Source organism: Hermetia illucens, chromosome 1, assembly GCF_905115235.1.
Source record: "Hermetia illucens chromosome 1, iHerIll2.2.curated.20191125, whole genome shotgun sequence".
NCBI classification, from domain to species: Eukaryota; Metazoa; Arthropoda; class Insecta; order Diptera; family Stratiomyidae; genus Hermetia; species Hermetia illucens.
The window spans coordinates 102,714,584-102,739,151 of NC_051849.1; the positions used below are offsets into that span (position 1 = coordinate 102,714,584).

Below are 24,568 nucleotides of genomic sequence, written 5' to 3' on the forward strand. Positions count from 1 at the left end.
TATTTAAAAAAAAAAAAACAAGTCGGAATAGTGGAAACTTGGCGCTGCAGGTATAAAGGTTTTGTGTTCATTTTTGTAAGTAACTTTCCAATGCACGTTTTTCCATACGACGACCGTATATAGCTAAGAATACAAAATATCCCGTCATATATTGCCGAACAAAGTATAATAATAATAATCGTTGGCGCAACAATCCATGTTGGATCAGGGCCTTGAAGTGTGTTAGAGCACTTCATTCAAGACCGTAACGGTACACTAGGAGGCAATGTGGTCAGCATTGCGCTCGCCCGAGATGCATATCAAAATTGATCTGGCATGTTTTCACGTATTTCCACTTTACTCTGTGCACGAAAGCACACATGCTTACATACACGTCCATCTTATTGAACACTATCCGCAAATTTCATCAGCATATGCATATACACACCATGCCTTCCTCCAGTAGTTGATACTGACATTCGAATAACTAAAAAAAGCTACAAAAAAAGTGAAAGTGTTTCCACGAATGCCGCCGTTTATATAAATTCACTTTATACATATGATGATGACGTGCGATAAATTTACGTGAAATGCAATACTATGCCTTTCAATAACTTTGTTAATAATAGTTGGATTGCCTCCACATTTTCCAAAATTATGTCCTATATTATCGCCTAAATTGATATCAAATTTTGGATTTCTAGGATGAACTTAAGGGCAGTTTTCGAATTAATTTCGAAAATATGGTAATATACTATTATTAACTTTATTTGTGCAGATAACGGAAGCGGATGTATTTTGAGGACTAGATTTCATATAGATGCATTTCTGTAATTTTTTTTTTCAGATTTTTTTCGGTTGGATACGTTATGAAAACGAGGCCTGTTTCACTTTTTGGGGCACACATCTTGAGCTCTCCCTCCCCTATGTTTCACATGAGAAAAAATATAATAAATCAGTTTCGGAAAATACTAATCGAGCCCTTTCATTCATACCCCACATGCCCATATTCTGTGAAAAAAAAATTACCCGGTTCAAACTCAACACAAAATGGCCCCACTTGTTCCATGTAAAGGGACACACAAACCATATGTTCTTACCAAATTTCGTAACAATCGGTTTAGCAGTTTCGGAGTAAATCTCGTGTGACAGACAGACAGTGAATCGATTTTAATAAGATTTTGTTTCACAAAACTTTAAAAAGGGCTGTGAAAGGAATTTTAATATTTCACTCGAATGTCAATTATTTTCGTTAATTATGACGGTAGTAGCTAATTTGCATGGTTTAAGATGCAATGAAGTCGTGGAAATTGATAAGTTTGAACTGCTATAACTTTCACAATAATGGCGGGATTTACATGAAACTTGGCACGCTTATGCACGATACTGTGGTGATGCAAAATTTAGTTCTCCCGGGATGAACTTAAGAGGGCCTTTTCAGTCATTTTGTAAAAGTTGGAAACTTACTAATAGTATAGTCTATTTGGGCAGATATGAGGATGGCACATATTTTGAGATTTTGTATAAGCGCCCTGTTCTGATTTTTTGGTTGGATAGTTTCCGAAAATGAGTCCTGTCTCACTTCAAATGTGCACATTTTGACTCCTTACTCGCACATTTTATAATTCACATCAACACTTATGTCAGATTCAGGAAATACTAATCGAGACCTTTCATTTGATATCCCACAGGACTATATTCGATGAAAAAAATCTTTACACCCTCTTGCATGTATGAAGAGCTCGCCTTTAAACTCCAGCTAAATTTATGTCACTCATTATATGCGTGGGATTTCACAGTTCCCATATGTTCACCAAATTTCGTTTTAATCCGCGTAGCCGTTTTGGAGAAAAGTGCGTGTGTGACAGGCAGACAGTGACTCGATTTTAATAAGGTTTTGTTTTTCATAAAACCCTCAAAATTGGCATAAAGGAAATTGAAATTTGTTAATTATGAATACAATAGCATAAGCAACTCTGCTTTTGTGATTCAAGCCCCATTCCTCCCCATACATGTAAAATTGGGGTGTAAACATTTTTTTCACCGAATGTAGTCATGTGGGGTATCAAATGAAAGGTCTCAATTAGTACTTTTCGAAGCCGGACTTAGTTTTCAGATTTGTTAGAAAAGCGGGGAGTGGGAGGGGTGGAAAATGATGATTTTTTACCGGACCCATTCTCAAAAACTACCTAACCGAAAAATCTGAAAAAAATCACGAAGCTGCCTCTATATGGTGCCCAGGCTTCAAAATACTCTCCATATCGATATCTGTTCAAATTAAGTTACTAATAGTATATAACCATATTTTTGGGAAGATTGAGTAAAACCCCCCTTAAGTTTACCCCAGAGTTATAAAAGTTGGTAGTAGTATAAAATATAATATGAAGCATATTATCTCTAAGTTTGATCAAAGTCATAAAATTAGTAACAAAGTTACAGTAGCTCAAAGTTGTCTTTACCGTGTAAATTTACAACCCGAAGTACTAAATCTGACATGCTAAATGCACATAACGGACTACGTACAAAGGGCTACCCCCTTTGTTCTACACTCAAACATATTCACAGAAGAGGCAAACAAAACCTTTTACCTGAAGCGCCCAGCTTCCGGTTTCCCGACTTGTTTATTTTTTACTACCATATTCCCTTGTCATTTACTATGGTAAAGTACGGAGCAGACAAAGTATTTAAATTTTCCATAGGAACTGACCCCGCGCTTGAAATTCGCAAAACTACAGCAACACAAGTGATCTGCTCACCTTAACAAAAAGATAATTGACATTCGAATTTATGTCTGTTTAGATGTTAATCTAAACGTTTACAAAAATTGTTAATTTTTTCATGTTGATATCATTTCATCTTCGTTTGGAAAACAGTATTAATGAGTTGTTGGTTGCGAAATAAACTCAATTTGCATCGGAGACAACCACAAGAACACCACGCGCACTGCCGCCAACGTAATGACCTAAATTCTCCCGCACCCACATCACAAGAACAACAACCGAAGTCCAATATTTGTTGTTGCGTCTTGTGCCGAAGGAGAGTTGTTTTGACAGGGACGGGAATCTGTGCCAAAAGAAAATTTCTCCCGTCAGCTCGCACGGCCCTTCTCGCTTTATCGGTTGTCCGAGTCGTGTGTGAAAATGCAGTGAATGTGTTTTGCAAACAAGGATCGCTTATTCACAAGGATGTCGCGTGTAAAATCGCGGACACAGGCCGAAGTTTGCGGCGACTGCGGTGCCTCAGGCAAGTGGCGAAGAAAGCGCAACGTCCGGGGTCCCAGCCCATGGCTGTCGTTGGTCTGCGGACCCGCCATCGTTCTGAATGCGAGATGCATTCTAATTGAATGGGCACCAGATGACTCATGCGGCTAATTAGCAATGCGGCTCGAGCTCGAAGTAAGAGTGTTCTTTTCACTTTCAGATCCGTCGTGGGCCTCCATAAACCGGGGCATCTTGCTGTGCTCGGACTGCTGCTCTGTGCATCGGAGCTTGGGGCGTCATATCTCGCAGGTGAAGTCGCTGCGTCAGGGCGTTTGGTGTCCGGCAGTGCTGAACCTGGTCAACTCCCTGAATGCCCACGGAGCGAACAGTGTCTGGGAACATTACCTCCTCGATCCGTCCGGAGGGAAAAGCATGCGCAGGAAGCCCAATCCGAAGGATTCTCTGCACCCGACCAAATCGGACTTTATACGCGAGAAACATGTGAATCTTGCTTTCGTTCTGAAGCCAAATATCCTCGAGGACGGGGCGCCGAGTCTCGAGACCGAGCTGAGCAAGCAGCTCCACGCCAGTGTCCGAACGAGCAACTTAGAGACTTCGCTCCGGCTGCTCGTGCAAGGAGCTGATCCGAATTTCTTCCATGAAGTAAGTTGCTCAGTTTCTCCGCTATTGTATGTCTTCTTTGACCGCCTATTCTTCGGCAGGAAAAACAGTCCACACCACTCCATGTCGCCGCCAAGTTTGGACAAGCCTCTCAAGTGGAGCTTCTACTAGTGTACGGCGCTGAGATAAGCGTCCTGGACGGCAACGGGAACACTCCGGTGGATATAGCGCGAAGTAATAATCACAACGTGATAGCGGACCGTCTGGTCGAAGCCATGTACGAGGTAACGGACAGAATTACGATGTTCCTTGGAGGGAAGAGGCCGGACCATGCTGTAAGTGTCCGTTAGGTTTCGTTTCTCGCTTTTATTGACGTAGGTGGCTTTTGCTTCGCAGTCTGGTAAGCATTTGGTGATTCCCGAGCAACACTCCAGTGAAGTTGACGAACAGTTGCGAATTGCTCGAGGAAAGCTGCAACTCGTGCCAAATAAGATGTTTGAGGAACTCGTGATGGACTTGTACGACGAGGTCGACCGACGAGAGAACGAAGCAAGTAAGGGGATTTGTGGTGCAAACAGGAACGACTCGGAGCTAACGAATTATTTCAATGCATTTCAGTTTGGGCGACGACCACCTTGAATCGTGATATCGTGGCAGTGCCTTTTCTCCCAACGAATCCTTATTTAAGTGCGACAAGAAATCAGGTTTGTATCACTATTATCTACCATCTTATGTATTAAGTTGCCTTCGGATATTAAGAAGTCATCTGTCTAGTGGATTACTTGCTCACAGTATTTTTTCTTCGTGGTAAATCCCATCTCGGGAAGTTTAAGATCTTTCGGATAGAATTGTACAAGTTGTATAAATATCTTCTTGCAAAAATGACTACGGTTTCGTCCAGGGCAGAGGCAACTCATCATGCCTCACCTCTGCCCAGGGAGCCAGGTGGTTACAAAAACAACCTTTCTAATTCACCTATAAAACTATAAAACTAAATTGGAACTAACTTACGAGCTACCTGAGCAGTTTGACTTAATCTAAGGTATGAACTATGGTCTCCACTACCTTATTACTGACAGAGGAAGTTCAGAAATTATGTAATTCGTTTTGGAGGAAAAGTCGAAAAAAAGTTCCACTCGTTGGTATCTAGATAAAGTAGGGCGAGTGATGAGAAGGAAAAAGGAATTGGGTTAGGAGCATGTGGGAAGGGTTAGCGAAAAGAGCTAGGGATGGGTGGGTTTTGAAAAGGGGAAATGGACGGGTTAGGATAGTTCGGCAGTTGGTCAGGAAGTTTAGGGCATCGCTTGAAAGACCAGCGTCGATGCGGGGAGTTTGGCGGGAGTCATAAAGGATATGTTTGGAGATGTATTTCGATCGGTTTTCGTTTTTTGAGGTGTTGACTGTTCGTAACAAAACACCTTAACCTTCTGGAGCGTTAGAATGTTGCACTTGAATATTGTGTATAGGGACTTGAATTCCTCGGGTGCACGGCCAAGAGATGTGGAACGTGGGAGAGGGATGAATTAATGGTCACGCCTAGGTAGGTGACATCGTTTACGGATGGGTGTGTCTTGTTGATTTTGAGAGACAAAGCAGTGATGTCTCTCAATTCACAGTAGTCTGCTGTGAATTGGGAAAATAAGGTGATAGAAATGGTTGGGATGCCAGCTGGACATGTGTAAGGAGAGTTCAGAGAGTTTGTACGCAAGCCCGTAATGCCATACTGAGTTGAAAGCTTTCCTGTCTAGGAGGCAGGCAATGGTCAGTGTTCTTTTTGTGCAGTGGAGTGATGGGATTGGAGGAAGAGGTCAGCAACGACGTTCAACTTTTCTGCAGGGAGGATCGTGTTTTACTGAACTGATTTACCCAAGCGTGGGCAGGTTTTCCTAAGGTGAATGTGCCAGGGTTAAGCTCAGTGTTGGAGAGGCGGTTGTGGAGGTAGTTCGTGTAGAGGGTGAGGATCCTCGCGTGGATGGACGAGTCGAGGTCGTGGATTTCCTTACGAAGGTGAGAGGATTGCGGAGAGTACCTATTTTTAAATAGTCGCCGCCTTAGAGTCTGTTTTTTAAAGGTTTTATGTAAAGCAAAACATTACTAAAATCGATTCACTGTTAGCTTGTCTGTCACACACTTTTCTCCAAAACCGATCCGAACAAAATTTTGTGGAGATATGGGAACTATGAAATCCCACACATACAATGAGTAACATAAATTTCGGTGGAGTTTAAAGCGGGGCTCCCCATACATGTAAAGGGGGGGATTCAATCATTTTTTTCGTCGAATATGGTTTTCAAATGAACGATCTCGATTAGTACTTTGCGAAACTGATATTAATAGTGAATTGTAAAGTGCACGAGTAAGGAATCAAAATGTACGCACTTAAAGTGAGACAGGATTCATTTCCGGAAACTACCCAACCCGAAAATCCGAAAAAATTAGGAATGAGCGTTTAGATGAAATCTAGGTCTTAAAATATGTCCCATTCCGAATCTACTTCTCTCCAGCCTTTTTATATCTGGTGTAGGTTAAATTCTTCGCATTTGCTAATAATATTAAACTCAGAGTGTAAAGCGCGTGAGGTTGACAATTATCAATATAGGGCTTTTCTCATATCTTTTTCTTTGTCTTCAGCCTTTGTCCCGTTCAGAAAACGGGGTCGGCTCGTTGTGATCGGTTTCGCCATTTTATTTTATCAAATGCCTGATCTGGATGTAATCGCGAGGCTTTTAAATCTCCATCCAGCGTATCAAGCCACCGTTGTTTCGGCCGGCATTTTGGTCAACTCAAAATGTGTACCCCAAAATGTGTTTCGTTCTCAGAACCTACTCAGCCAGAAACTCTGCAAAAATCGTAGTGATCCATCTATACAAAATCTAGGCCTCGAGAACCGATTCACTATTAAGTTCATTCTAAAGTACAAATCAGTATAAGTAATAATAAATAAATAATGGAAAGTTTGAGGGCAATCGAACTAGTATTAACAAAGTTATAGAAGGTAAAAATTGTGTACTTCACGTGAATTTATTGTACTCTAAAATGTGTATGACGTTACCACAATATATAAAGAGAATTCATACCCCGCCGGGTTGGAGTTTTGAGACATATCAAGGAATATTTTAAGTTTTTAGTTATGTAGAAGTGGAAAAATGTGCATGAAAATTTCTCACATAAGGTGAACTTGAAGCGCACAACTTCCAGTATTTTGACGTATTTACTTCTTTTAAGTGACCAAACATACGTTTATCTACGTGAAAAACGAATAATGATGATGACAATACGGTTTTGCAATTAAAGGATTCAGAACCGTGTTGGAGTCGCCGTTGCCAATATAGTAGGCGCATTTACCATTGTGAAATCTCTCAGAATTTCAACATTTCAATTATTTCCCGAGCTACCAAGCCACCAGAGCTTCCGAATTTGTCTATTAAATCTCCCATAATTTCGCACTTTATGAGAATACAGTGTCCGGATGGCTTAGTGGTTAGAGCACAAGGCTGTCGTACGGAAGGTCGCGGTTCACATCTCGCTGGCGGCAGTGGGATTTGCAACGTGATTTGACGTCGGATACCAGTCGACTCAGCTGTGAATGAGTACCTGAGTCAAATCAGGGTAATAACCACATTGCTTCCTAGTGTACCGTTACGGTCTTGAATGAAGTGCTCTAACACACTTCAAGGCCCTGATCCAATATGGATTGTTGCGCCAACGATTATTATTATTATGAGAATACAGAATAATCTAATAATTTGCCTGTATTTTTTGCGACAAATGACGAAACGTTAATAAGAGAACTGAATCCACTTTTCGCTGAAATATCGGCTAATTTGCCTACCGAGAACTGTTTTCCTACATTTTTTGTTGATCTCCTTTAGATAAATGTTAGTTACAGACCTTGTTGCAATCTGGAAGTTCCCTAAAAATACGCAATATATTCTTTTAGTAAAAGTTCACGCTTTGCGAATATGCAGACTAACGCCGAGAAAACGAGCAGCAACAATCAGATAAATAATTAAATCCTTCTTTAACTTTGACATTAAAATAAGTTGCCGTAGGCTGGTATACTTGTAAATCATGTACTAAGCTCACTAGTATGTTGATTTCCTAAGAACTTGTTTGATTTTTTTGTTTTAAATGTCTTTTCTATGAGAACTCGCCACAAGGGTATACTGATAAATGTCCGAATAAATACATAATCGTGTAGTAACTATATCTAGTTACGCGACGATCAAAAGACTATCATGGTTGAAAGGAGTCGATCTGGAAGGAGAGCTATCCCAAAAACCTGAAAAAAGGCGAAATTGACCATGAAGGCCCACCTGTAAATATGACGTTCCATGGGGCGCGGCCTTTGGGGCTCCCACCCTGCCCCATAAAATTGGAGGATGCTTGTTTTGCTTAACTTCAGAACTAAGCAGGATATCGCAAACTCGCTAGCAATATATGCAATTAGTTTGACGTTATAAAAATTTAGCCTCACAAAATTTCTAATACAGTGCAGTCTTGAGAAATCAATTGGTAAAATGAAATCATCAAACTCGACTGTTGTAGCCCCAGTACCAGTATCTCACGATTTTCACACCCTTGTTGCGGATTTTGTAATGGATTCAAACTTATCAGCTAATTATCTGCCCGCCTTTGAAATATGGTTACCGTCACCATTCCTACGCCCGAGCTGTCAGCGCAAACTGAGGTTGTGGAAATTTCACGTCCAAATCAATTTAGAACGATCCGTGAAGAGTTTCTGAAATAGCACTGGATTTCTTTCAGGAAATTTGAAGAAAGAGTCGCCACTGACAATGCCAACCAACACTTTCCGAAAATCGATGCCTTTGTCGCAACTTCGAATTCGAATCAACTTAACTACTCCAACGAAGCATCGGTTCAGTTGCCCTTCATCGAGCCGGCATCTATTTCGGCTTAGCCAGAAACAAGGGTATAATGTTGTATTTAATAATATGCAAGATGATCACGTCTGGAAAGACATTCTAGGTACCCTAGACAATATTTTCAACGTGCCGAACTATCTTTTACGGATATTGAGGGACTATCTGAGGAACCGCTCCCTGCTCTATGAAACACTAGAGGGTCAAAGGAGGATGGAGGTCACGTCGGGGGTAGCACAGGGATCCATCCTAGGGCCGGACCTCTGTAACGCTATCTATGACAGTCTACTTAAACTCGACATGCCAGAAGAGTCGCGCCTGGTTGGCTATGCAGATGATGTCGCAGCACTTGTTGCTGGACGCACTGTCGAACAGGTGCAAAGCAGACTCGGCTTATTGATGCGACGGGTAAGCGGATGGATGACTACTCATGGTTTCAACCTTGCACTGGAAAAAACCGAAGTAGTCATCCTGACTAAAAAGAGAATTCCGACTTTGCGTCCCATATCGTTCGGCGAATCGATAATCGAGTCAAAATCAGCGGTAAAGTACCTCGGGTTGACTCTTGATTCAAAGATGAGCTTTATGGAGCAAATCAAAGCAGCAGCGAACAAGGCTGCAGCGGGAGTTTCGGCGTTAAGTAGGCTAATGGCAAACATTGGAGTTCCTACGTCTAGCAGGCGACGTCTCCTGATGAGTTCAACGCAGTCTGTCCTGCTCTACGGCGCAGAGGTATGGGCTGGCGCTCTTAACAAGGAGGTGTATCGTAAACGTCTCGCGCAAGTACAGAGACGGGGAGCTTTGCGGGTGGCGTCTGCGTACCGCACTGTTTCTGAACCGGCCGTGATGGTGATCGCGGCAGTGATCCCCGTTGCCTTTCTTGCTAGGGAGCGTCAAGCCATATACAAGCGCAAGGGAGATGAGCCAAGGGAGGTGGTTGCTCGCAAAGAACGGCAACGCACTCTAGACGAGTGGCAGCTCTCGAGGCAAAATGAAACTAGAGGCAGATGGACTGCGCGGCTCATCGGCAACTTAGGTGCGTGGCTGAATCGGAAGCATGGTAAGACTGATTATTTCCTTACCCAATTTTTAAATGGGCATGGAAGTTTTCAGTCTTACCTGCACAAGATTGGAAAGGCGCGATCTCCGGATAGTGTGTTTTGCAATGGAGTTGTGGACGACGCCCTCCACACTTTTTAAGGTTTTGTGTAAAACAAAACCTTATTAAAATCGATTCAATGTCTGTCAGTCTGTCTGTCTGTCTGTCACACGCATTTTTCTCCAAAACGGCTAAACCGATCCAAACGAAATTTGGTGGACAGATGGGAACTATGAAATTCCACGCATACAGAGAGTGGCATAAATTTAGGTGGAGTTTAAAGGGGGGCTCCCCATACATGCAAAAGGGGGATTCAAAAAATTTTTTCACCGGATATAGTTGTGTAGGGTATCAAATGAAAGGTCTCGATTTGTACTTTCCGAAACTGACATTAGTTTTGGCATAAATTGCAAAGTGGGTGAGTAATGAGTCAAAATGTACGCATTTGAAGTGAGACAGGACTCATTTTCGGAAACTACCCAACCTAAAAATCCGAAAAAAATCAGGGTGGTGCGCCTAGATGAAATCTAGTCCTCAAAATATGTCCCATTTCGATATCTGCTCAAATAAACTTACTAATCGTATATTACTACTTTTTAGAAATTTACTGAAAACCCCCCTTTAAATTCATCCCAGGACTTCCGAATTTGGTACCAGCATAGGGGACAATATTTCATATATATGTGATAAATTTCATGGAAATCAGGCAACTAACGCCAAAGTTATAGCAGTTCAAACTTAGCAATTTCGCGCGAGTTTACCGCTTCCAAAGCCATGTAAATCAGATGCTGACGTCATAATTACCCGGAATAATTGACATTCGCGTGGAATATTAAAGTCACATTTATGAAGATACTATTTATCTGCAACTCTTTTTAAGGCTTTGTGTAAAACACTTATGTGAAATCTAATCTTCGAGAGATGTCCCATTCAGGTATCTGCTCAAAAAATTCACTAATAGTATATTATCAACTTTTAGAAATAGACTAAAAAACTCCCCTTAAGTTCATCCTAAGTGTGCTAAATTTTGCACCGACATAGAGGACAGCCTCGTGCATAGACATGCCAGGTTTCATGAAAATCCAGCTATTAGTGGGAAAGTTATAGCAGTTCAAACTTATCAATTTCGTGCTAATTAACAGCATTCTAAGCCATACAAATAAGATGCTGGCGTCATAATTAACGAGAATAATTGAAATTCCAGTGGAATATTAAAATTCCATTCAAGAAGGATCTAATTCTCCCTAGCCCTTTTTTATATTTGATGTTGGTTAAATAGTTTTCATTCGCTAATAATATTAAACTGAGAGCGTGAAGCGTGTGAGGTTGACCATTATCAACATAGGGCTTTCCATCAAATGATTTATTTAAATTGCTTTCTAGAAAATAGAGGCCAATGGAATTTTTTTTTTTTTCTTTTTCTTCAGCCTTCAGTTCACAAGCGGGGTCGGCTCGTGATGATCGGTTTCGTCATTTTATTTTATCAAATGCCTGATCAGGATGTAATCGCGAGATCTTTAAATCCCCATCCAGCGTATCAAGCCACCATTGTTTTGGCCGGTTTTTTGGTTGCTTACCATTGCTTTCGATGTTCTGATCAATACTGGTTGTTGAATTCTCGTTCGCGTGAATTACGTGACCACACCATCGAAAACGCCTCTCTTGCAGTTTTCCCACGATCGATGCAAACCCATATCGATCGCGGATATTCTCATTTCAGACGTAATCAAAACGTGTCACACCCCATTACCGCAAGACGCCGTTCATTGTCCTTTATAGTCGGCCAACACTCAGAACTATAGAGAGTGGCAGACGGACGACATTACAGTAAATTTTAGATTTAGGACGTGCGCTGATACGTCGATCACAAAGAACACCAGTTGGGGACTGCCACTTCATCCAGGTTGCATTAATGCATGAAACAATTTCATTACGCAGTTCTCCATTGGATAGCGTTGACTCGAGATATTTAAATCGCTGAGTTCTGGTAATGGCAGTAACCTGCCCAGAACTGAACGATTTCAATATCTCGGGTCAATGCTATAAGCCAATGGAGAACTAGGTTATGCTCCTCACATAGGGAAACACAAAACCTTTTATACCTGAAGCGTCAAGCTTCCGGTTTCCCGTCTTGTTTTTCTTGTGGAAGGTGGGATGGGGTTCGTCAACAGCTCTATTTAAATACAGGCGATCTCTCTCCAGACAACATGAGATGCTGAGTACTGCTGAAAGGTGGAACCCTTCTCGTTGCTAAAAAGATAGAACTCGACCGGCGGAGGAGTCGGATGGCAGGGGGTTCCTTGAACTGACAGTTCCCTTCCTACTCTCCCCTCCCGTTGGTGAAAGGAATTCCCTGATTTGAAGGCTCCGCAAGGCAGGAGAGTTTGGGGACTAGCCCGAAGTAATGTGACAAAAAAAGATGATCACGTCTACGTGCAAACAGCAAAAAAAAATATCATTTTTGAAATTTTTAAATTTTAATTGGAGATATTTAAATGGGTTTTCAGGTTTTGGAGGGAGCTGAAAGGTAAGGGGCTTTTGCGAATAAAATTAAAGAGAAAGAATCATTCTTTTTTCGATTAATATTTTAAAATATATGTTGGGATGAGAAGTAGGGAATTGGAAGGAGTGTACGGAGAAGCTAAACGCTGCTCAATCATCTTGCCAGGTTGTCAGAGGACAAAGCGAACGAAGTGTTGAACATGCCGAGAAGTCGCGGACATTACAGAAGATGAAAATTTCGCGTTCTATTATAAATGAATAGAAGAACTGCGAAGAGCCGAAAAGGTGCTCGCGATTAAATCGTTTTACACTAATTTAACGTTTGAATTTGAATTGAATTAAGTTTTCAATGAGTAATAGTACCCTAATGGGTAGAATATCGAAGTCGTCGAACAATTTTTACACCATTCTTTGAGATGTGAGGGATTCTAAATCCACATCCACTTGATGTTGAACCGGACCAAATGGCCTCTGCTCTAGACGAAACCAACCCAAACGAGGAGTCCGTGGACCAAAAAAAGGTGGGACCAAATTGCTACCCACTTTATATGGTCCAACATCAAGTGGATGTGGGTTTAGGATTCCTCACATCCCAGACAATGATTAGCCCAAGGTTCAAACGATTGGCGGTTTAAACTTGGATATAATTCTCACCCTTGTCGTGTTTTTTGCGATTATATAAAGGAGTGTTTTTCATCTGTTGCCACTTTCGATCACGCTGCTCTCAGGGCAGAGGAGGTAACGTCTGATGAGCTGCCTCTGCGATATCGTTAGTCCCTCTTTTTGAATTCTTCATGTTTGGCGGATGGCAGCACCGAATTTAATGTCGTTCGACATAGTAACAGCGCTGTAATATCCAAATTTTTGAATCTGCATTTCAATATAAAAATTAGGCTGCAACGTGTCAATGTTCTTTATGCTACTATCTGGGAATAATTATAATATTATTCAAAAGCACCAAGCTTTCATGAATTTGCGTCTGCATCGTGTCATTGGGGTATTCTGAACTAAGAGAATAACTAATGAAATATTTGGTCGTCGTACGGTTAACTAACATTAATTTTATTTTTGAAAATCTATTTACTAATAAGATTGAATAACATTTTTTTTTTCAGGGAAGACAAAAGTTGGCTCGTTTCAGTCCATTGGAATTTGCCGGACTACTTACAGATGTTTTAATGGACGCCAAAAGACGGCAAAACATGGCTAATCTACGGCCATTGGATTCACCCACGCTCTCGAATATGAAGCAGCGGGAATCCAACTTGTCCGATGATGAGCCCTTGTATGATGCTGTAGCCTCCGATGACGATTATGCTGCTCTCGCTCCTATTGGACAACAGGTAAAGAAGGCTAAACAAAAGTCGTTGAAGAATCATAGTATCGGTTGAATATTACCCCAAAAATGTGATGTTGGTGCTAGGTTTTTTTCGCGATAATCTTTCATGTGTAGAAGATTAATATTAAGTGCAATATAACAGCTAGCTTGTATACGTACACTTGTTTGTATATTATCTTCTTTTTTCGTAAAATGAGTAAAGATATCAGCATAAAGTGCTTCTACGACGTAATTTTCCAAAGTGCATGAGATTCTGATAAGAAATAGGAAAAGGTCGATTTTCTTAAAAGTGCCATATTGTCTTTGAGTACGTCGATGGTATGTGAATAATTTTCTGCTACGCTTTTATCAATATCTGTCTCGTTACTAACCCACATGTTGCACATAATAATGACGAAATTGGTCTTGAATTGAAGCAATCCAATGAAATACACTAGAGAATGTTTTTTTACATATTTTTCCATATATTGAATTTTCGTTATGCTTGATTGCATTCCATGAAGAAATGATATTCATTACATAATAATTTATTTAAAAATATATTCATTGGTGCTAGTCAAAAATGTACAGTTAGCTGTTAAGTCAAAGTCAAGTTAATTTTTCGCCCAAATTTGGTAGAAATGGAGAAATATTAAAAGTGTTTTCACTTTGTTTGCAAGTGAAATTGCATTTAAGCATTTCCCAGAGAATAAGTTCCCGGTAGGTTTTTAGTGAAAGGTGTTTACAAGGTTTTATATAACTCCTGGTAATAAATGATCTAATATTAAATATAATTATTTATTATCTCAAATCATTTCGAAAGGTTTGAAGCAAGAAGCTCATATACAGGAGATTACGCCCAAAATTAAAACGGGTCCAAAAACATGCGCTCCAGTGGCAGCATTTTTGTGCTATGTTACGTTTTACGTTTAAGTGATTTCAGCAACAAATCACAAGAAGGTGACAATATACATGTGTATGTGTATATTGCGTGTCATGGAGGGGAATTTAAAAAGTGTCGAAGCGAAACTGTTTTCCGTGCAATTGCCCAGGCGCACGACACTGTTGCTACCGTTGTAAATCACATTTGTAAAACTTTGCGTGACAGTATCTTACGCTTGGCTCCTTGCGCTAAGTGACATTTTATTCTATGCATCGTAAATGTTACTTTAAATACCAACAATCTTTTTGTTTTTGTGTATTCATGAGAGGAGTTCGAAAGAAGCGAGTGGACATTTAACGTTGTGAGATTATGACTGCCATAGACCTCTAAATACATCAGCTACACCTACGCATAATTAACGTCGGTTCCTGGTAAAGTGTTTCAACTTATTCCGTGATTTTCCGAGAAGTTTGCACTATTCCTCCAGTTTCTACGTTACGTAGTTTTAGGTCGACTCCCATGCCGGTTATCTTGTTATATTCTGTGTCTGATGAGTTCCCTCTGACCGGAACGAAAACCGCAAGTCACATAATTTTGCAACTTGGGTGCTTGCCCAAGACAGATGTCTGTGGACCACAACCGTGGAACCGGGATTATCGAATGGCTTATGAAAACCAACCCCTTTCATAATGCGGCATGTGACGGCGAAATTATTATTTGCGACAGCTTTTCTTTTCCTGACTAACGTACCGGTGGGATTCCTTTTGTTAGGGCGTACATCAAGCTGCACTTCACGTATTTTTTCACGGTGAAGGGCTTCACATGATGACCTTTTTTTGACATTCACATTTAGAAAACAATTCCTAAATCTACCGCTGATTGCGATATGGTCGATCAGACTAGATATTCGCTGCCGGACGGTTGAAATCCTATTGACCTTACGATAGTTCGCGTTATTGAACAGTGTGCACCCGATGTCGCGGCGGTGAAACCTGCATTGTTGTTGTTATGGTCATTAAGATCTTGCCTCTCCCTCGGAGGCTCAACCAAGGTCTTTTCAGAATCCACCTTGGCATTTAGATCACCCAAAGTGACGAAAGAGGAAGTGGAATATTCCTAGTATCTCACCATCTCATTTCGCTTAGGCCCAGAATGTCCAGTTAATATCTTGAATACAGTGTCGAAAGCGAGCATTCTCATTGACGGCCATCAATACTATTGTCGAGGAAATAGCTGTTCTGCGGATATTATACAATATATAATTGGAGTATCTCTACCTAATCATCTTATTAATCTAATAAATGAATTTGGGTGATCAGGTAAATGACCGGCATACCTATGATAATAGCTCAGAACAATAGATTTGAGAATAAAAAAAAAACAAAAAGTGATGAAGATTTGCTTTCGATAATTGTAGCAAATGAAGCTTACCTGGACGTAATTATTACTAGCAATGAGAGTTGATGCTTTGGATGCGACCCTAACATGAAGAACAGAGTGCGGTCTGAATTGACAGAATTGTTTCGTGTTCCGCGCTTTCGAAATCTTTGCATGAGAACGTATAGAATTTTTTCCAATAGCTAAAGAATTATTTATAAAAAATTGGCACCTGAAGATCCAGTTCGTTCTGCCATGATATTTTAGGTTAGCAAATAAAAAAGTCTTGGCCTATACGTATGCCTATGCGCTTGGTTGCGGACAAGTGAATCCTCACTTAGTAGAATGAAGTTAACAGATTCCCACGTTTTCTTTTTTCTGTTTTATTGGGTCTTGCCACCCTCCACTTCTAGTCTCTTGTCAGCAATTCATTGCTTAGTGCTCTTTGCATTGATTCACTGGAAAGTCCATAATTATATATATGTATATATAAGGTTGCCATTTACCCTTTAGACGGGTATAGTGCGACAACCACACCTACGCGGCATCGCTTGCTGTTACCTGAAATGGGTTTCAATTCTTTCAGGACTTCCCGATAAGCCCGCACTCCTTTAATGTACTGCGTCAAGTTCCTTTGGGGCTACCCACTCGTCGGCCATCTTGGGAGAGTCGATTCCATTGGATGGCATAGCTAGTAATGGAATTGTTGCCCCTTCTTAATGTGTGATCTATTCACAGTCACTTCCGCCTTTCCATCATATCGCGTACAAATAACGTACCAAATTGTCAGTCCCTTGACGATATGAATTATCCGGATTCTACTGTAATACAGTATTTTGTATTGTTGGCTAACTTGTACAAATTTGCCGATGCCCAGAGATTATCCCAATAAGTGCTATAAAAACAATGCAGACCGCTCCATAATGCGTATTACTTTAATGTTCGAGGTCATTAAAAAGTCTTGTAAATCGCCTTTCCAGTTTTAAAAATCTCGTTAAGTGATACTGTATTCAAGAGGGGGAGAGAAGACAGTGAAAAGTACGAGATAAATGTTTGCTGGAGAATCGCGTAATTTATATGAAATGATGATATCATGATGTGTTTCTAGATTTTTCAATTGGACAGGTTCTGAGAACGCGTCCAGTTATACTTTATGGTGCGTAAATTTTGGGTCCTAAATTCCTTACTTCTCAGGTGATATTGGATGTCATTTCTATTGTAAAAAGTATTGGTTGAGCCCTGCCGTATAAAATTTCAGAGACAATGCCATAGTCTTGTTTATAAAACTGTCAAAAGCCAATCTAAAATAGAAGATTTTTTCATTTATCTTTCTCAAAGTGATATCCATGTGAATTCATCAAAATTAATCACGACTTATAAAAAGGACTCTTGCGAGGTTTCTCTCTGATGTTTTTTCTCCATCTTCTGCGAGCGTCTACCTTCGACAGCTTCATTCTTGAGTGAAATGGTATAGTAGCTGGGTCACATGAGCGTATTCTGAATGGAGCCAATATGTCTAAGATTTATCCTTGTTGACTCATTGTGATCGTTGGTATATTGCGGGAAAACTTGACTTTCAAACACTATGATGTTCCGTTGCGTCATTGACCTGAAATGTTTTTTTTAGATATCTTGAGCGCATATTCAATGTAGATGATAATTATAGCAAATCATCGCCTCCCCTGTTTAGGTAGATACTAGCATTTCCGAAAGTAGTTTCTGTTTCAAAAATGTGTAATTTTTGTGGATTCTTACTTCCTTTCAGTGACGAACTTTTTTTGTTGTAGAACTTTCAAATTTTCTCGGTGTATTCTGAGACCTCCATATCAATTTTCTTTCCAAAAACACGTTTCAAAAAAGCTGTGGAGATAACGAACTCTTTTACGTGCATCTGTACCGCGAGAATGATGTCAAGGCGAAGCTAAAATGTGCTACAGGAACGGGCGTTGGGAAAGTCCACAAACCAAATTTTCGAAGGTCTCTAACGTTCGGCTTCTCATTCATCCACATCATGTAGAGGGGTTTCCCATTTAATTACTCCGTTCTGCTCAGGTTTGTTGGGACCGCCAGTTGACGCTTGATACCGGAAATATTTAATAAGTCGGCAGACTGACCGTTCTGTACTCCTTCCTTCTTAATTGTAGGGACACTATCTTTTTGTTGTGTTACGCCTTGAATGGTTTTGAAATACTTAAGTACTTCATTCTTCTATTGTAGAAATCCAACTTTTCTCCATCTCCATCGAAATTTGTCGGTAAACTTTATAGTAATAATATCGATAATATCCCGATGGAAGGGTCAATAAACGAACCCTTCCATATATCTAAGTCCATCAATAACAGCGAAAAATATTCGAAAATGGCCGCGAACGTTGTTGTCCTCGCTTATTTCCAACTTTGATCAATCTTTTCTTGACTTCGCGTTTTCTTTCACCTATTTTCAGTTCAGCTCAAGAAATTTCCAGAAATATCCGCGCCTGCATTATTCTTACATACTTACCACTTATATAGCTTCACACATCATTTTTATAAGTAATGCTTTCACGTTTTTTCTTTTAATTTTTGGGTTTTTACTCGAGTACACACATATAATAAAACAATACTTCGCTGTGTACATACATTTATTTGATTAGAAGCCTATTTGAGAGAAAGTCAATGTGATAGCAACCGAGAAGGAAGAAATCTGTCCGGTTTTTAGAATGTCTTCGTTGGAAAATTACTTGGCTCTGTTTAAGAAGCGAAGTTAGTAAAAATCTGAAAAGGCAGGAGAGTAAGTGGGTTGGGCGAACTGCTGCCAACGTAAATTCGTAATTTTTCTTTAAGTGAGGCCTGACATTGCCATGGTGAATGATTGTGTTACCTCTGTTCACCAGGGGTAGCCGTTTTTCCTTCATTGCTGTCTGGAGATGTTTGGTTGCCTGGTAACAGTTCACGGCGAATAATGTCTCGAATACTCCATTGAAGACAATAAGACCTTAAGAAGGTGAAATTGTAATGTCGTTTAACATTAAATAGGTTTTTAAGGTTTTGTGTAAAACAAAATCGTATTAAAATCGATCTTTTTGTCCATCACACGCATTTATCTCCAAAACGGCTAAACTGATTTAAACGATATTTGGTGGAGATATAGGAACTGTGGAAACCCACGTATACAATGAGTGGTATAAATTAACGTGCCTTTTAAAGGGGGCTTTCCATACATGCAAAAGGGGGATGTAAACATTTTTTTCAGTCATGTGGGGTATCAAATTAAGCGCCCCGGTGAGTACTTTCCGAAACTATTAGTTTTGACATAAATTGTAAAGTGTGCGGAAATTACAATCCAAAAATCTAAAAATCAGGGTGATACGCTTATACTAAATATACGCCTCCAAATATGTCATTCCGATTCCTGCTCAAATAAACTTACTAATAGTATATTACCAACTTTTAGAAATTGATTGAAAAACTCCTTAAGTTCATCCTAAGAGTATTGTATCAGCATAGAGGACAGTATCGTGCATACGCATGCAAGTTTCACGAAAATCCGACTATTAGTGTCAAAGTTATAGCAGTTCAAACTTATCAACTTCGTGCGAATTTATCGCATCCTAAGCCATGCACATAAGATGCTAACGTCACAATTAGCGAGAATAGTTGACATTCGAGTGAAATATAAGAATTCCGTTCACGACGAATCTACTTCTCCCCAGCCCCCTTTGTGTAAAACAAAACTTATTAAAATTGATTCAATGTCTGTCGTCTGTCACACGCATTTTTCTCCAAAACGGCCAAATTGATCCGCACGAAATTTGGTGGACAGATGGAAACTATGAAATCCCACGCATACAGCGAGTGGCATAAATTTAGGTGGAGTTTGAAGGGGGCTCCCCATACATGCAAAGGGGGGATTCGAACATTTTTTTCACCGGATATAATCGTGTAGGGTATCAAATGAAAGGTCTCGATTTGTACTTTCCGAAACTGATATTAGTTTTGGTGTTAATTGCAAAGTGCGTGAGTAAGGAGTCCAAATGTACGCACTTAAAGTGAGACACGACTCATTTTCGGAAACTACTCAACCCAAAAATCAAAAAAAACAGGGTGGTGCGCTTAGATGAAATCTAGGCCTCAAAATATCTCCCATTCCGATATCTGCTCAAATAAACTTACTAATATATATTACTAACTTTTAGAAATTTACTGGAAAACCCCCCTTAAATTCATCCTAGGACTTCTGCCATACAAATAAGATGCTGACGTCATAATTAACGAGAATAATTGACATTCGAGTGAAATATTAAAATTCCATTCAAGAAGAATCTAATTCTCCCCAGCCTTTTTAAGGTTTTGTGTAAACACAAAACCTTATTAAAATCGGTTTACCGTCTGTCCGTCTGTGTGTCTGCCCGTCTGTCTGTCCGTCTGTCTGTCTGGCCATCACACACATTTTTCTCGGAGACGGTTATAGCGATTGACACCAAATTTGGTAGAAAGGTGGGAATTGTGAACGCTCACACATACAGTGAGTTACATCCTTTTACGTTGAATTTAATACATGCAAAAGGGGGGTGTACAATTTTTTTTCATCAAATATAGTCATGTGGGGTATCAAATTAAAGGTCTCGATTAATATTTTTAGAAGCCGGTGTTAGTTTTGACATTTCTTGGAAACATGGGGAGTGCGGGGGGTTGAAAGTGATCATTTCTTTAAGGGGGCCATTCTCAGAAATTACCAAACCGAAAAATCTGAAAAAAATCAGGAGGCTGCCACTATATCTGTTAAAGAAAGTTAATAATAGTATATTACTATAATTTTTTGTAATTTGCTCGAAACCCCCCTTAAATTCATCCTAGCGACACGAAATTCTGCAGTGATGTAGGCTATAATGTAGAGCATGATCATACCAAGTTTGATGCAAATCGCACTATTACTAATAAATTTATAATACGTCGAAGTTGTTGCTTCTTTGAAAATTGAAGACTATCAATGTCAATATCACCCGAAAGTGGACATATGCATATATTACGTGCTACGTACTAAGAAATACACAAAACCTTTCGTACCTGAAGCGTCCAGCTTCCGGTTTCCCGACTTGTTTATATTTGATGTAGGTTACATTCTTGGAAGCGTGTGAGGTTAACTATTATCAATACAGGGGTTTCCATCAAATGGTTTATTTAAATCGCTTTTTAAAAAGTAAAGGACAATGGAATTTTTAGCTATGTGACACAGAGCTGTCGTGCACTCGTCGCTCCTCACACCTTTTTCTTTTTCTTCAGTGTTTGTCCCGTTCACAAGCGGGATCGGCTCGTCGTGACCGTTTCCGGACCGTCGGTACAAACCCATATCGATCACGGATATTCTCATTTTAGACGTGATCAAAACGTGTCACACCACCAGTGCAATGCAAGATCTTCGTCCCCATTACGGAAGACGCCGTTCATTGTCTTTTATAATCGGCCAACACTCAGAACTATAGAGAGCAGAAGACGGACGACATTGCAGTAAGTTTTAGATTTGGGACGTGCGCTGATACGTCGATCACAAAGAACACCACTTCATCCAGGTTGCGTTAATGCATGAAGCAATTTCGTTACGTAGTTCTCCATTAGCTGATAGCATTGACTCGAGATATTTAAATCGCTGAGTTCTATCAATGGCAGTAACCTGCCCTTCGAGATATTTATATCGCTCAGTTTCGGCAATGACGGTAACCTGTCCAGAACTGAGCGATTTAGATATCTCGGGTCAATGCTATCAGCCAATGGAGAACTACTTTATACTCCTCACATAGGGAAACACAAAACCTTTTATACCTGAAAAGTCAAGCTTCCGGTTTCCCGACTTGTTTGTATCTGTTATAGGTTATCTTCTTCACAGTTGCTAATAATATTAGACTCTTAGTAAGTGTATGGAGTTCACTAATCAAATTATTTGCGTAAATGGCCCTTAAAAAATAGATGGCAAATGTATTTTTAATTCATCATTCATCGTTCCTCACATAGACAAAACACAAAACCCTCTATACATGAAGCTTTCAGTTCCCCGACTTGTGTCCATTCAGGTCTGAAATGTAATTGTTCAGGCGGTCTTTCATGTTTCTAAGGGATAGCTCGTGAGGAATCCAGGAGTCGAGTTTCTCAACATAACCTGGTTATCGGATTCTTCTACGTTGTTTGTTTACGTTGAACATCTCTGATTATTCAGCAACTGCTAATTTACCCTCATCCTTCAAAGCCACTAATAATTTGTCGGTTTCAAGCTCGTTTGGTCTTCACTACGAAGAAGTTTGAACTATTATTGAACTTATTTTTGATTACAATGTTGTCGTAAATTGCATACAAATTTCGAAAAGCATCCGCCACTTTATGTCCGAGATCGAACTCATACAATAAACAATGAATTTTATCTACTTTCATCTTGAAGAAATCACAGTTTATTCCGGACAACTAAAAAGGAATGAACGTGGCACATACCCTATATCTCAGTAAATTTTTGATATTGAATTTTATTTTTCTGTTATATATGTTTTATTTCTGTTTACGCGCTTTAATTTCATATTATGATTGTTTTCTCCAATTCTGTTAAGTTGCGCTTTATTAATTTTTCATTTATTCATTTTTTTTGTTGTCCTTATCAATTTAGCCTGTCGTTAATCAATCCCCAGTGAGCAGTACATCAAATGCAGAGGTCGAGACACTTCGGAAACAGCTGAAGCTGTACATGTCCGAAATAACCCAGTTGAAAAGTGTTGTCAAGCAACTATCCACCGAAAATTCGGCGTTAAAATCACAATACGTCGAGTCTCCAACCAATAGCAGTCTTTATACCGTTCCTTTGTAAGATTTTTTATTAATTTAACATTTCTTGAGTTATCATGTTTTGAATTGTAATATTATTTTGACGGGTATTACTGTGTTACTACTAACTCTAATTAATAGACGTATTGACATTAATGGTACTGAAAACGAAACTGAACCAGTATCTGATGGACAAAGCAGTAGCCAGTCGTTATCTAAGCGACCGGTTAGCATGTATGAGCAACGTTTAGGGCTGTACGGTAATAGGGCTCCTGAATTTCGTGCAACGACGAGTATGTATCAAATGGCAGCTGATAAGTCGTCTGTTGAATTAATGCAGCCATTTAGTGAGGAAGTGAAGCATAGGACTGATTTAGTAACTAAGAGACTTAAGGAGATTTGTCAAGCTTTACAAGATGTTACAGATAAGGGAGCTTTTGTGCCATGCGCTGAACGATTGAGGATTGCTGTTGCTGAACTGATTGCTATATTTCCAATGGTGAGCAAATATTCATACTTATATTAATGAGAAGTTCTGTTTGTGTATAATTGAATAAAACAAAAAATCCCCTTTTCATTTTCAGCAAACGTCCAACGATATCGTCAAAACTGCTATTCAAGCGCTGAATGAATACACTAGTCGCATCCAGCAGGAGAGCGATCACTTGCAAAAATCATTGATAGCGGTCGATGACTCAGCTGCAAACCATTACATGCAAGAAGTTCGTAATTGTGCCTTACAAATTGCATCTGCAACGAAAGCCTTAGTTGTGCAGTTTCAATGACGATTGCTGTGTTGCCGGGTCTAGTTTTCTTTTGAAATACTGTTTCGTTTTTATAATGACGATAGAAATGACGAGTTTTATTGATCGTGCATTTGCTTTTTCTGATCATTAACTTTTACTAATTCAATTTTATTTATTCGATCTTGAATATATATTTTATGATGGGAAAGAAAAGTTTGAAGGAAAATATTATATAGTCAGAGATTCTATTACATTTTTACAAGTGCTGTACTGACAATACAGCTTATAATTGGGTACTGATTACAAAAGACATTCTGTTTACTCTTATTTCTATGTAAATATATATCAAATTGCAGTTCAAAGATAAAGTGAAACAATAGAAAAATATAAGTCCTTGATACTGTCCGCCTTATTTTAAATAAAAAACAATATTTTAATAGAAAATACAACTAAAATATATTACACATATTATTGTGGATTAAATACATTTGTATTCCTTTATTGAAATGTGGTTTTCATTATACAGCCGAATCTCTCTAACTCGAAATTCCTCTAAGACGAATTATTCTCTCGACTTCTCTCTCTCTCGAACTTTTCGATCTTTCATTGGCATGCCCGTCAATTTCTATATAGAATTAAATCTCTAAGTCGAAAAGCCCTCTAAGTGGAAGTATTTTTGGGGGAACTTTTCATACACTACCATTTCTCTAAGTTGAAATCGAAAGATCGATTCCGTGGTGCAAGTAACAAATCTTTCTGTATTCATGTATGTAGACGCATACTTATAAACTAACGTGCGACATTTTATTTTCAAATTTTAATGAAAAAATAGTGTTCCTCGCTGAAGTTTCCCCGCGAACCCAGATTTTCACCCCGGGTCGAATTTCAGTGTACGAAATTTATGCATAAAATATCTATTTAGAATGATTTTGGCTTTACTTAACTTTGGCATTTTATACAAAAATACATCCGATTGAGGAGGGCGCTGGAGAAACCTATTGTTAAAGTACAAATTCACCTTAGCCCGTTATCTCCAATTTGGGCAAATAAGGGCAAAAGGTTTAGAAATGGTAGTTCTAGTAAAGATGTTAAAAGGGGCAGAGCATGCACATACCAAACAATAGATAAAGTTGAATGGTTCAGTGGAGTGAGAGACAGCAAATTACCCCACAGGCGAA

The 24,568-nt window shown here is 39.5% G+C and overlaps 1 protein-coding gene across 1 annotated transcript; it reads left to right on the plus strand.

Annotated features, from left to right (window-relative positions):
• Positions 1-2,980: 2,980 nt before the first annotated feature.
• LOC119658277 (ARF GTPase-activating protein GIT2) lies at positions 2,981-23,897 on the plus strand. The gene is made up of 9 exons (XM_038065572.1): positions 2,981-3,222; positions 3,400-3,842; positions 3,902-4,135; positions 4,197-4,353; positions 4,419-4,504; positions 13,400-13,627; positions 22,490-22,683; positions 22,786-23,143; positions 23,229-23,897. Exons 1-9 carry the CDS (start codon positions 3,129-3,131, stop codon positions 23,427-23,429), a joined length of 1,995 nt encoding a protein of 664 aa, XP_037921500.1. The 5' UTR covers positions 2,981-3,128; the 3' UTR covers positions 23,430-23,897.
• Positions 23,898-24,568: the final 671 nt, after the last annotated feature.